The sequence below is a fragment of the Myotis lucifugus genome, unplaced genomic scaffold (genome assembly GCF_000147115.1).
Source record: "Myotis lucifugus unplaced genomic scaffold, Myoluc2.0 scaffold_1, whole genome shotgun sequence".
Taxonomy (NCBI): domain Eukaryota; kingdom Metazoa; phylum Chordata; class Mammalia; order Chiroptera; family Vespertilionidae; genus Myotis; species Myotis lucifugus.
Genome location: NW_005871049.1, coordinates 26,826,419 through 26,840,931, shown reverse-complemented (window position 1 = coordinate 26,840,931; position 14,513 = coordinate 26,826,419). Strand labels below are relative to the sequence as shown.

The 14,513-nt window shown below is 34.9% G+C and overlaps 1 protein-coding gene across 8 annotated transcripts in view; it reads left to right on the top strand.

The window, feature by feature from the left end:
• The window catches only part of RAPGEF2 (Rap guanine nucleotide exchange factor 2), a 164,551-nt gene that overhangs the window by 103,603 nt on the left and 46,435 nt on the right, over nt 1-14,513 (top strand). For all 8 annotated transcript variants that reach the window (XM_023755330.1, XM_023755336.1, XM_023755342.1 and 5 more), the window contains one exon: nt 10,682-10,813. In XM_023755330.1, coding sequence (XP_023611098.1) covers nt 10,682-10,813 — 132 coding nt within the window. The remainder of the gene's footprint in view (nt 1-10,681; nt 10,814-14,513) is intronic.

Genomic DNA, 14,513 nt, shown 5'->3' with positions numbered 1-14,513 from the left:
TGATGTGTGTGTCCAGTAAATATGGTATGATTAGAACTATCCCTTTAGAAAATAAGTGAGAGTATAAAAACAATTTTCTCATCTCAATATCACATCTTAGATCACAACAGTCTTTTTTAAGCCTTGTCCAATGAAGTGCATATCACTATTTGACTGTTTTCTTTATTATCCTTTTATTATTTGTCTCCACCACTAGTTATAAGATTCATGAGAGCAGGGAGTTTCTCTTACTGCTATATTTGTCTGCTTGAATAAGTAAAAGACTCTAATGCTTATTATCCAAATTGCACACAGTACCATGAGGTCAGGGATGTTATCTGAATCCTACGTACCTTTCCCCAAGCAATTTAGAATTTCACTATGGAAAGTTTTTCACAAATAGATCACAGAAGTTATTACAGTAATTGCATGAGTTAAGATAATGCTAGCTGTTGTATCAAACAAACAAAAACACACACAAATACATAATTCTTCAAACACAATAGAAGTTTATATCTTTTTTGCATGAAATCCAAAACTAGCACTCGATCACTTAGTGGACAGTGATTCAGGGATCCGGGCTCTCCATTTTGTGGCTCAGCTGCCTAACGTTCAATGCGAAGCTCTGTTGTCTTCCAACGAGACTGTCTCGATAATAGGAGATAGGCCATAGCAGGTCTTGTTGGAAGCTTTTCATTAATGAGCTGTGGAAATGGCATATGTCACTTCTGTGTTCACACTCCAAAAGCCTTGAGCTCAATTATATTGGCACTAGAGGCCTGGTGCATGAAATTCATGCACGGGTAGGGTCCCTAGGCCTGGTAGGCAATCAGAGGTGATCTGTGGGGCGACCTGGGATCGGGGGGAGAAGGACCCGCTGGCACCCACCTTGGTTGGCCTGGGGCCTGTGGGCTGGGGGAAGCTCCTGTGTTGAGTGTCTGCCCCTGGTCAGTGTGCATCATAGCAACCTGTCATTTTGCCCGTTCCGCCATTTGGTCTGTTTGCATATTCGACTTTTATTATATAGGAAGTATGTAACAATAAGGGAGACTGGGAAATGTAGTCCAGCCCTGTTCCATGGCAGAAAAAGACATTGGTGAAGAGCTAGCCAGTCTCCTCCGTTTTGTGGTATTTTATTGTGTAGAGACTTAGGTATATTTGCCTTCAGGCGTAAGGTAGCTTTTATAATTTTTAAAGAATTCAAAAGTACTTGTGGGTTAATGTTTTTAATTCCGTGTGAGGCTTTCTTCCAAACCAACTGTTTATTTTTTGTTCAAAAAAACAACAGCTTCGGATCCTCCATGGATCCCATGGGAATCTTTTTTTCTTTGACTTTAACCACTTATTTCCCTAACTCCATATTCCCCTGAGCACAGTCCCTTTGGAGCTCATCAAAGTTGTTGTCTAATTGGTCATAGAACTGTCTTCTGGTATTGCCAGTAATTCCTCTCCCTCCCCAGGGACAGCTACATCATAGCACCAATCCCACTTGGTCATGGAAAACAAGAGACTGAGAACTCAAATTTTAATATCACAAATTTTGCTAAAAATATATATTTATGGTGTCCATTTTTGCATTAGAAAATGAAGCTACTCTATATTAGTATGATGTTTCTTTAAAGTACATACTGTTGAAATAAGGGAGAAGACATGTGCACAGATTGGGTTAGAATATAACCCCAGACAATAAATATCTAGAGTCACGGTGCAAAGTAAAAAGAGGGTAAAGTTTGGAGCCAGCTGTTTGAGTTTCCATTTCTTCAGCGGTTAGGTGCAGCATTTAGGCTCTCTATAAGTAGTAGAACAAGTAGATGTCAAATATTCAGCACATTGCTTATTGCATACTAGTGGTACTTGTCCCCCAAATAATGGCAGTAATTATTACTAACATATAGAGAACATGCACAAAAGAGTTTAGAATTTAAATAGGTGAAATGCTATCCAGAAGATGATTTTTAAATTACCTGACTCAGTGCCAACAGTTGCCATGTATTTTATTGAAAACTTCTTGGACTGACTGATTCAGAATTTTTTTGGAATCCCTTGGAGAAATGTGTGCTTTTCAGATCAGTGGTTATTGATGGTTGCAAATAAATTGAAAAGGAAAAAGGGATTATGTGCTGTGTGTGTTTGGGGTGAGATGGAGTAGCTGTCACTTGAAAACCATCATAAAACTGTGTTTCTTAACAGGCAACAGGACATTTCATTTGGCCATGTGTACATGATCATTAATCAACAACCTCAGTATTTCTGTGGAAAATTATATAAAGTTTGTTTTATTTTAGGTTCCACGTAAACATTTTTATTTTGAAAAAATACAACTGTTTTTCAGATGACAAACTTCCAGTGGTCCCGATATTTAATTATAAAACTGCTCTCACTATGCCAGGTGTCTTTCTGTGGGGTGATAAAATTAGTGGATTAGTTTATATTGTAACTAACTTCGAATATGTGTGTGCATAATTTATCTTTTTATTTTAACAAAAAAAATACTCTGCAGTAAGAAACATAAAACAGAAATGACCTCAAGCAATGCTAGCTTGGAATGCTTATAGAGTCACATGATGGAATGGGTATAAAGAGGTTAAAGAAGTTTTACGGTTTCCACAGATTTAATAATGCTTCCTGGATATGTTACCTCAACATTGCCAGTACAGGATATTGCTGTAACTTTTCAAGGATTAGTTCATAAAGTAAATAGTAAGTGATTTTGTAAAGACCCTGCAAGACAGATGCAAAATTGACTTTACTGATGTTGCTTAGTATCATATATCAATTAAAAAAAATGATGTATCTCTAATAATTGAGAAAGAATGAACACTCATGGATGCCCCTAAAAGTGGCTTCATGACGTCAAACTCATTGATGTTGGTGATGCGGATTATAAAGTTTTAATAAATTTGTTTTATTAAATTAATATTTGAAATTTGTGTAAGCAGCCATTTGACCATTTCATCAATACCCATGAGACTTCAAGTAAACTAATAGATTAGTAAATGTGTTATAATTGCATGCTTAAGTTTTGGAGCCAGACATCCAGGGCTGGAATCTAGTGCTGCCACCTTTTCGCTGCATGGTCTCCATGCAAATCACTTAACTTTTCTGTGTCTTACTTCCCTCCTATCCAAAATGGTCATAATAGTACTTATTTGATACGATTGTTATAAGAATTAAATGAGCTAATATGTCCTCAGGTGCTTAGAACAGGGCCTGGCACATAGTAACGTATACAGGTGATCTTATGTCCTTCTCTTTGAGAAAAATCGGTCATATCCTTACATTTTGGAATATATGGTACTTAAATCAGATCATACATTTTCTCATCATACTAAATGATTCTACTTTTCTGTGTTAAGTAACATTTGTGTTGGTTTCCTTCTAGTCAGTGCTTTCTTTCAACATCCAATAGAAAAGGCCTTCTAACACTACTTTCTTGAAAACATCAAGTTTTTAACTGATAGCCTTTCAATCAATTTATTAGTTTTGATTGTGTATTTTTCTCAACAGGAGATTGGGTGTTCTATGTATATTCAAATATCCCCATTTCGTAAATGTAGGAATTAAATTTTAGTTGCATTATAATTTGTCTAACCATAGCCGTTAAACCACACCTAGTAGCCAATAAAGTTTGATTTATTTATTTGTTACTAACCCTAAAAAAATACCATGAGGGTGACCTTTTTGCCCTGGGGAGAAGGCAAGGTCACTACCACATTGCAGTAGCTATTTCTAACACATAAAAACGGACTATGTTTGGACAGAAAGCCCTGTGCCAAATTCATGTAGATGAGCTATATCTTAATATCAAATCATCTCTGTTACAGCTCCATCTAAAACATTTTTTAAAACATATATTTTTATTGATTTCAGAGAGGAAGGGAGAGGGAGAGATAGAAACATCAACGATGAGAAAAATCATTGATCAGCTGCCTCCTGCACACCCCACCCACATTGGGGATTGATCCTGCAACCTGGGCATATGCCCAGACTGGGTATCGAACCATGACCTCCCGGTTCATAGGTTGATGCTCAACCACTGAGCCATGCTGGCTGGGCTAAAACATTATTTTTAACGTACGAAAGTAGCAGGGAATTTTTGAAGTGAAGCATGCTCACACTTGCACTTTCCACCTGCACAGGGATGTTGCTGTTCAGACTGTCCTCCAACAGCAGGTGTGCCCAGGATGGCTAGACTAAACAGCTGTGGTTAAACCACACCTAGCTGGCAGCATGTGCCTGGGCCTAGTACATGACTATTTTGGAAGCTTTTGCAGTAAAACATGATAAGACTGGACACACAAAAGCACAAACTCCCCAAGGTGTTACCACTTTGAGAATTTTCTTAGCTATGAAAATTTCAAATTTATCAAAGAAATTGCATTCTGAGCATATGACAATGAGGTTGTTTACTTTGGATATTTAGTACAGTCTTTTAAGCAATGAGCTCCTCCATATAAATATATGATTTATTTAAAATGTAATATATATAAACTTTTGGGAGCGCTGTATTTAAATAAACTGATATAAATATAGTGTTAGGTATGACAGTGTCAAAAATAAGTTAGTTTTTGCCCTACTTGGTTTGGCTCAGTGGTTAGAGTGTCGGCCCTTGGACTGAGGGTTGTGGGTTCGATTCCGGTAACCAATCAATGTGTCTCTCCCACATCAATGTTTCTTTCTGTCTCTCCCCCTCCCTTCTACTCTCTCTAAAAATCAATGGAAAAACTATCTTTGGATGAGGATTAACAAAAATAAGTAAATAAATAAAATAAGTTAGGTGTGCTTTTTTTTTTCCATATTGAATTTGAAAAAGATTTGACATAAGATGACTGGACAAATGACAGGGAATGAAAAAGAAGAGTCATCTGTAAGGTCATTTCTATAGGTTATAATGATTAATCATTTGGTCATTGTATTATGTTAGATTTATTTTACAGAAGAAACTAAGGTGCAGAAAAGTTAATTAACTTGCTCAAGGTTAACTTGACTTAGGAGGAAGTTGGCCAGAAGATAACTCCATATATGTCCAAAATGAGGTGTATGTCTTTCGAGGCTGACAGGAAGCTGGGAAAGTGTTAAATTCTTACAAAAATTGTTAATTTTTGGCAGGTTTCTTTAGTAGATATAAAACAAACTTTTGTAAAACCATTTCTGTAAAGCTTAGTCATATCAACATTTTTAAATGTCTACATGAATTTTAATGAGAAATATTATTAGATTTCTCAGTTTATTAAGTTATCTCATGACACTTTTGGCAAAACTTTGTTTCTTGCCTTTATATATATATTTATACACAAAAAAATTGTATGTAGTGCAAAATCTTTCTCTTTGCTTTATGGAACACTGATGAATGCAGTCCTCAAGGATGAGTATTTGATCTAGAGCATATCTTAAGAAGGTATAAGGGAAACATACATTATTTCTGATGAATAGTATTCAGGAGTACAAATGTTTACTTTGTCTGGTGTTCGTAAAGAAATATGATTTAAAGAAATAAAGATTGACCATCCTATGTAATAAAGGGCTAATATGCAAATTGACCAGTCACTATGATGCTCACTGACCATCAGGGGGCAGATGCTTAATGCTGGAGCTGCCCCCTTGTGGTCAGTGCGCTCCCACAGAGGGAGCACCGCTCAGCCAGAAGCCCTGAGCCCAGCTTACGGCTGGCGAGCGAGCGCAGTGGCACTGGCTGGAGCCTCCCCCGCTTCCACAGCAGCACTAAGGCTATCCGACTGACGGCTTAGGCCCGCTCACCAGGCCTCTAGTATTATATACAAAATGGTTTTTTAAATGAGCCACTAAATAATAGTCCTGCCTTTTCAAGCTGTATGTAGGAACAGCTCAGTGTCAGAACTAGTAGTATCTACAAAGCAAAAGTGTGTGTGTGTGTGTGTGTGTGTGTGTGTGTGTGTGTGTGTGTACACTCAGAGAGAAAGAAAATGTGAACTACTTTTAAAATATAACTTGAGTTCTGAAATGGGAAAGAGAGTAGTGTCTGTGGCTGGGTGACTTTGGTCTAAACTCCTTTCTGGGAGTAACTCAATAACCCACTGGCATCTAGTCTGAGATTCCAGCTACAGGAATTCTAGAGCTGGAAAGGAGCAGTGTCTTACACAGAGTCTAGCAAATGATAATTTATAGCTAACACACTTCTGTGGTGATTCCTGTGTGCCAGGCCCTACTCCAAGTGCTTAGGCTCAGTCATTCATTTAATCCTCACAACACAGGTTTTCAGTAAATGATGAATGAATGGAAAATGTAGGAGACTGTATTTTCACTAACACCTCAAAGAAAAATAAGAAATTTCTTGCAGAGCTTGAAAACATGAGCATAAAGAACACTCACAAAACTCTAGTGATGATATGGGGAAAATAGTGTGCATTTGGGTAAATTCTTAGTTTTTAGACACTAAGTGTGGTATTTAATTTACCTTAGGTAGTGTTCATCAGTGTGAACTGCCAGGGATGATTTGGATAGATTCCAAAACCTTGTGTGTTTTGTTGTAACTGTTTCTTGAAATAAAGTGATTCTAAGGTTAGTTGAGAAAATTTTCAGTTAAATACCGTAAATTTCAACTGATGGTGGCAGTATTTTTTTGTTTTGTTTTCTAACTATTGCATTTTTCAGCATTGTGATAATGATGCACTATAGAACATGAAACTTACATTTCTATTACATATCCAATAATATACTGACTCTTCCTCATTGAGCTTGAAAACATGACCATAAAATCTTTGGGGGAAGAAGGGCAGCCTCGCTCGTTTTTACTACATTATTACCACCTGAGGAATTTTACCAATTCAACAGAGTATTTACTTAGTGGTATCAGAAACATCAAGGCATTCACACTCATTGTACTTCTGTTCAAAAATAGAGTTTATTGATTAGCTAGTAACTTTATAAATGCCAATCATTAATTAATAAATCAAAGATTATCAAATGCCTGTTCATATATGAGACATACATTTTTTGTGTAGTACTTCTTTAAATCTAATTGTTGTAGCATCCCTGTTTCTCCCCAAAAAGACAGCAAAACAAGATACTGTATAATTAGTACCCAGATTTACAAAACTATGATTAATTTTAAGTTTTAGATAACTTTATGCATTTAAGAATCTGATTTAAATATTACTGTTGTTTGTTATGTAGTTAGTAGTGTTTATGGTTAAACTATGATTTAGTCATTTGTCTAACAGTAGTTTATTATAGTTGTGATTCACAAGTACTGTATTTTTCAAACCTAGGTTGCTTTATCCAGGAAAAATTTAATCAAATTTTAGAATGAAAATATTTAAATAAAAAATATAAGATCTCTTGGCTGTGAAATATATTGATGTTAAGATAAAAAATGTATAAAATGGCCCACCCAGTGTGTCTCAGTGGTTGACCATCCACCTATGAACCAGGAGGTCACGGTTCAATTCCTGGTCAGCACATGTGGAAACCTTGATCCCCAAATAGGGGGCGTGCAGAAAGCAGCTGTTAGATGGTTCTCTCTCATCTTTGATGTTTCTGTCTCTCTCTTCCTTCCTCTCTGAAGTCAATAAAAACACATATTTTTTTAAATGTTTTAATTTTCCCTTTAATTATTTAATTATTATTTAATATGATTTAGGTAATTGCTATATATAGTACCAGTTTTAAAAAATTTTTCACAAATATATTCTTATAAATGGTATCTAGAGTCTGATAATTCATTATCAGACTAGAGCCTCATTTTAATCTGAAATTTGATATCATACTGCTAGTAATTTAAATAGGCACTGGGTCAAGCCTAGAAAAGTTGGGTATAGGTAAGTCGTATTGTCGTTGGCATGTTGTGCCGCCCCCCCCACTTTTTGGTATATTTTACTCAGACCATCAGTTACTGCCTCCCTAGGTTCTGTTACCCTGTTGCCCTCAGGTTTAAACATGGGTGCCTGTGCTAGCGTTTGCCCCTGACTCCCAGTCCCTATGTAGCTCATTTGCCTCTTGGACCCATTTCCTCTAGGCATGGGCGCTGTCTCTTTTCTGTTAGTGTTGTGGCTGGGCCAAGTCAGTGCATTTCAGGCTCTTTTCCCTAATGGAAACAACTTCCAACTTTCCCCCATTCAGTAACTTGGCTGGTGTGTACTGTCAACAAACTTTAATCGTGATACTGTTATCCCAATGTATGGGAAATATTTTAGCTTTTGTAAACATAACATCTGTTTACTCAAGTTTAATGTTGCATCATTTCAAAGAACATAGGAGGTATTGGGGAAATAAAATCCATGTTTGAAATATGGATTTATTTTATTCTCTTGTGCATAAAACCTATTTCAATGACTTTTGGGATAGTAGAAATCACATTTGGAATTGGGGATGCCTTATTCACCTTGATATTCCCTGTTCTTAACGAAGTGTCTGACATAGGTACTCAGTAAGTATTTATAATATTAGAATTGAAATCTTAACATTGAAAATATTTCTTCTTTTCTCTTAAACAGTCTTTACGGTTCTTAGCTTAACATAGCTGTGTAATTCTCGTATTTGTGGTTGGAAATAGGCATAGAGAAGTAGATTGTGGTCTATATAAAGGCTGGACCCATGTCCCTCTGTTAGATTTAGAGTTCTTGTAACTGCTATTGCCTTTCACAGAGGGAATTCTTAGGAAAGATGACTGGCTGATGGATACTTAACAGAAGAGTCCTATGAGAATAAATACTTATTTAGTGACTGAAAATTCATTAGATAGTTACATCTTCATTTGATATGTTTAAGTTAATTTTTAAAAATCATACTACATACACATGTCTACCTGACTCGTGCCTATAAAAGATAATCAGTAGAAAGCATTTTGGTGTTCTGTAATTGCATGTATCGATTGATGCCTTTTAAAATCATTGAGCCGTTGAGTAATGTTCCCCAGTTGCCTTCTGCAGTGAGTGACTGGATTAAATGCAAATGTAGGTAGAACGATGAAGGCTTTTTATCCTAGCTTTGAACACATTGTTTTAATATCTGATATTTATCGCTGAGCTACATGTAAGATCATAATCATTAATGCATCTCTGCACATTTCTATTTTCAAATATTCCTGTAGAAATCCTGCAAATATTTCACTATCCCACATTGTGAATAAAACATATACATTCTTAATTTAAAGGTATATGCCTATCTATTTCTTATAGGAAAATTGTTATTCTCCTAAACTTTATCTAACATTTTACAACATCTTTAATTATTTGTTTAAAAAAACACTTAGTGATACACATTATGTTTGTAAAGATTTCACACATTTCAATAAACGTCTTACTTCTCTGAGCTTCTCCAACATATGTGTTTTTATCCATTTACTTGGCATGTCATCATATGTCCCCAAATAAATTCATATTTAAATCTTTCCTTTGCATACCTTGTCTCTCATGAAGTTCAAAAATACTCTGTATAGACTATATTAAATGTTACTATCTTAATCTGCTTATTGGGTCGTGTCTGAATGATTGTGGGATGTAAATACATTTTGCCTCTGTTTGGGACTTGGAGGTGTCAAACCCATTGGTCATTGTTGTAAACCTGAATCACCTCCCTTGTGTGGTTAATTCTAAACGATGGAATGGCATTTTATTTTTTGAGGGGGAGAAGGGATGAAGTCAAAGGAAAAGAAGGGAATGTTATTTTATTTTGACAATTAGTTTATGTATTTATTATTATTCAACAGCTAAATAGGACCAATATGCAGGCAGGAAAGAGAATGTTATTAGGATTGCCTTATGTTAAAGTTAGCATATATTTTGAAATGCCATGTGTATTCTTGGCCAGTAGTATTATAAGTGTGGTATCATAGATAGCATCTTTTTTTTTTAATTCAAAGTAATTGGTAATAAATTATAAGAGCACAAGATACTTAAGGGCAGTATTTTCTTAGTGTCTGATGCACTGATTAGCACATAGTAAGAGGAAGAGGACTCCATAAATATTTGCTCATTAGGCAAATGTATGAGTGTTTTTGTTTTCAATGCATTTTCTCAGTTATATGGGAGAGTGGTGGAAGCACTTGAGGGATGCTTAGTGAATCTGTTCAATAGAAGTTACATTTATTTATGGTTTAAACATGAACAAGTAGAAAGTTGATATTTATGTGTGTTTGTATAGATAAGTAAATGTCCATAACTTTTTCAATTCTAAGTTCTTTGAGAGCATTCTTTTCTGACTTCTCCATAGAGACTAGCAGTTACTTGTATAATAATATACTTCATCAATTCTAAGATGCTTCATTTTTTAAATCTTCAAATATTATTGGGGGATATAAAAAACCTTCAGTCTTTTTTCTTATTTAAGCTGTCTCTTGTCACAAAGTTGCATTTGTGATGGCTAACAAGTAGTAGTAGTAGTAGTAGTAGTAGACTGATTTGCTCTTGGTGTGTAATTTGACATTTTTATTTTAATTCATTGAATTAAATGCTTACCTGACTTCATCTTAATCACCACACCCACCTATTTACACGTTGAATTTGGCTTTATTTGAGGTTCATTGAATGCCCATGAACTTTCAAATTTTCTTTTGTGATTTTTGGTAAATAGGACAATCTTCAGTAATTTCTGAATTTTAAAAACTGAAGGATCTTTCTTAATAATATATTTGGCTAAATAATGTACAGTATAATATCATTTTTAAATGTCTTTTTGGAATTCTTGATTCAAATTGTAATTCTGGTTTTTTCTGCTCCTTCCATAGCTTCCTGCAGATTTCACAAAACTACACCTTACTGATAGCCTCCACCCACAGGTAACCCACGTTTCTTCTAGCCACTCAGGATGTAGTATCACTAGTGATTCTGGAAGCAGCAGTCTTTCTGATATCTACCAGGTAAGAAGGTGTTTTTCTTGTCATTTGCTTCATTTTCATTCCAAGGAGCTTTATGGTTATTCATTGATAGAACCTATAAAGTAACTACATGTGTATATATTGTGTGTATCCACAGACATAAAGTGTTAATGTTTATGCTTCACACAGACATATAGTATGTTGTAGTTTGTTTTAAGAAGTGAACTACTATCTAATTGTATTTGCCTCTAATATTACCAGTTATCAGAACTTTTAATAGAATTGTTACAATAGAAATGTTCCTCTGGACTTTAAATATTAATTTGAGTATAGATGTATTAGGTTTCTGACTTTTTAAACTACAATTGTAAGGGATATCTGCATAATTATGCTTTTATGGTAAGTTTTTCTTATTGAAGTCTTGGGTATGACAAAAAAGGAAGAGATTATTAAGATTAGATCATTGTTTTTCTTACCTATAGATGTAGTTACATGTTCAAAATAAATTTGTATGATACCGATGAATAGAAAAGAAACTGGAACTATGGAATTTAAAAAAATGTTTTAAAAGCAAAATAATTTTAATTGCTAATAATTCATTGAGTTAGAAAATGCAAATTTAGGAAAAGTGACTAAAATATACCAAAAAAGGCCCTTTTGGTGGGGTCTTTATATTGCTAATATAAGTATAGAATAATTTTTCTGAGAGGTTGGGAGGAGTGGAATTCAAGAGCACAGTGGGATAACTAGCTGTAAGAAAAGAAACCCTCCTTTGTTTTAAAAGGGACATACCATGGTGGGTTTGGAGTGGGAAGTTTGGAAAGAGTTCCTATCTAATGGCTTCTATTATTCTCTTGAAGAATTGAGTTCATTTGTTGAGAGTGAGAGGTTTGGCTGATGGAGAGATTTAAGGAGAGAGAAGTTTTGAAACAGCCAGTTTCAGAGAGTAGGAAAGCAAATTGACTAGGGCAGTGCAGCTCAATTGAGTTGGTGCCCTGAAATACAGAACGAATTTCCTCTGCCCTTTTAAGTAATTTTCTCTACACAAAGAAAGCAAAGATTTGGCTTCACTTGTGACTGAAGTTTCGTTATATGAGTGTAATATAAAGACGGATGGAGCAACATGCCAGGCTCTTTCTAGCTGCAGAGCTTTGTTTTTGCCTTCCGCCTGGAATGATTTCTCCTTACGTGATCCTTTTTTTTTTTTTTTTTAGTCTTCTTTTTTAAGTACTATTTTCTCTGGGTTTTTTAAAAAAATATATTTTATTGATTTTTTTTACAGAGAGGAAGGGAGGGAGAGAGGGATAGAGAGTTAGAAATATTGATGAGAGAAACATCAATCAGCTGCCTCCTGCACACTCCCCACTGGGAATGTGCCCGCAACCAAGGTACATGCCCTTGACCAAATCGAATCTGGGACCCTTCAGTCCTCAGGCCGACGCTCTATCCACTGAGCCAAACCAGTTAGGGCTCAGTGGGTTTTTTTTTTTTTTTAATTTAATTCCCCTCTAAAAAGTAGGTCCTATATTTTGGTTCCTTCCTGGCTAGTTCTTTTATTTAGATTTTTAATTGAAAGTATTATTACTTTCTGTCTTCCTATAAGAATGCTGGCTCAAGAAGTAAGGACTTCTCTGTTTTGTCTCTCTTTTCTCTCTAGAGCCTAGTATACTGCCAGAAAATCATGGCCATGCAGTACAAATGCATTTAATGAATGTGATTGAAATATTAAACTAGGAAATATTAGCTGAAGGTGTGAGAGCTAGAGATAGAAAGTAAGAGTCTTGAAGATCATGCTTCAGTTTTTTAAAAAAAAGGTTACCTTGAAAGCAGGTGGAAGCAGATGGAAGATGGATGGAAACAAAACAAATAGGAGGCTGTTGGTAATAGAAAGCAGAAATGGCTAAGTTGGTGATATGAGACAATACAGTTTCCAGCCTTGATAAGGTCCTGGCTAAATAGTGTGATTAGCAGAGCAATGACTTAGGTGGACTGGAAATAGTTGTACAGAAATAGATCAATAGAACAGAGAGTTCAAGCAAAACGGAACTGGTGTGTAGGATTGTTGTCTTAGAGGAAACCTCACAAATTAATGAAGAAAGTGATGAATTTTTCAATAAATGGTCTTTGGGGTGGAGGGATCATTTTATAATCTCACTTTTTACCATAATTAAGATTAAATTCCAAGAATTATCAAATTCTTAATGGTATAATGAATGGTCAAAAAATTAATAATTATAAGATCAACTGAGACATGTAAAGTCAGACTATAACTCTCTTATGCAAATTAGTAAGAAAAATACTCAGCTCATAATATAACAATATTCAGAGGGCAAGAGTAGGTAATTTGCAGAAGAGAAGACGCAACTATCTATACCTTAAAACATTAGTAATTGAGTATATGAGGATTTAAATATGAAACTATTTTTTCTATCAAATTAGCAGAATTTCTTATAATAAATATTTACAGATAGACATTCTTTATACCTATTAGGATTGTTAATTTTTGGAAAGAAATCTAACAATTTACATTAAGAGCTTTAAAGAATTATTCTTTTCTTTTAGGTATACACATATTTTTAAACCCTATATTGAAATAAAAATGTTGGTAGTATAAAATTAGGAACAGTATAAATTATGATACACAAACTAGATTTAATGCAAGCATTTATTTTGAAATGTATTTTCATACTTCGTACGTATTGATTTTGTCTGCAGTTCCTACTTACTTTGGTCTCAGTCAAATTAGTATCAGCACTAGCATTCACTATAACTTTCTAGCCTAAATTTAGGTACTGTTTGAGTTAAATATGTATATTTGAAATTCTGCACAAAATTTAAGTCAAAAATTCTATTAAGCAACCCTCTTAAACATGGGTATCCATGTGTGGGATATTTAGTAAGCAAAACGTTTTTTCATAAATGATTTTTAAGTACTTAATGTAAAACATGTATAGTCGTTTTTATTTTTCTTTAATTCTCACCAGAGTACATGCTAGGAGAGAGAAGAACATTGCTGTGAGAGAGAAACATCGATCAGTTGCCTTTCTGGAAGCTCCCCTACTGGGGATCAAACCAACAACCATTCAGTGAATGGGATGATGCTCAACCAACTGAGCCACTCCAGCCAGGCACTAGTTATTTTTATTTTAGGTAAATTAACACTTCACTAGAGCTTTATGGCATGTAATATTTCCTCACTTTGTTCTTTTTCTTGATAACCTTTAAAAATGCAAAGTAGCCCTAGTCAGTTTGGCTCGGTGGATAGAGTGTTGGCCTTTGGACCAAAGGGTCCCAGGTTCGATTCTGGCCAAGGGCACATGCCTGGGTTGCGGGCTCGATCCCCAGTAGGGGGCGTGTAGGAGGCAGCCAATCAATGATTCTCATCATTCATGTTTCTATCTCTCTATCCTTCTCCCTTCCTCTCTGAAATCAATAAAAATATATTTTAAAAAATAAAAGTATCTAAAGCAACTTTAAAAAATGCAAAGTAAATTGGTTTTAAGAACTGTATTTTTAATAACAATATATGTAGTCCCTTTTGATTTAAATGAATCATAGAGCTTTCAGTATTGATCTAATAATATAGATTTTTTGAGATTATGACTATAGCTATAATGTGCATTTAAATCTATAATAGGTTATATATTTGAAAGATAAATTAATTTAGGACAGAAGTTATTTGCCTAACTAAAATATATAAACACTTTCTTCTTTCTCCTGAGATAAATATAATCAGATACCT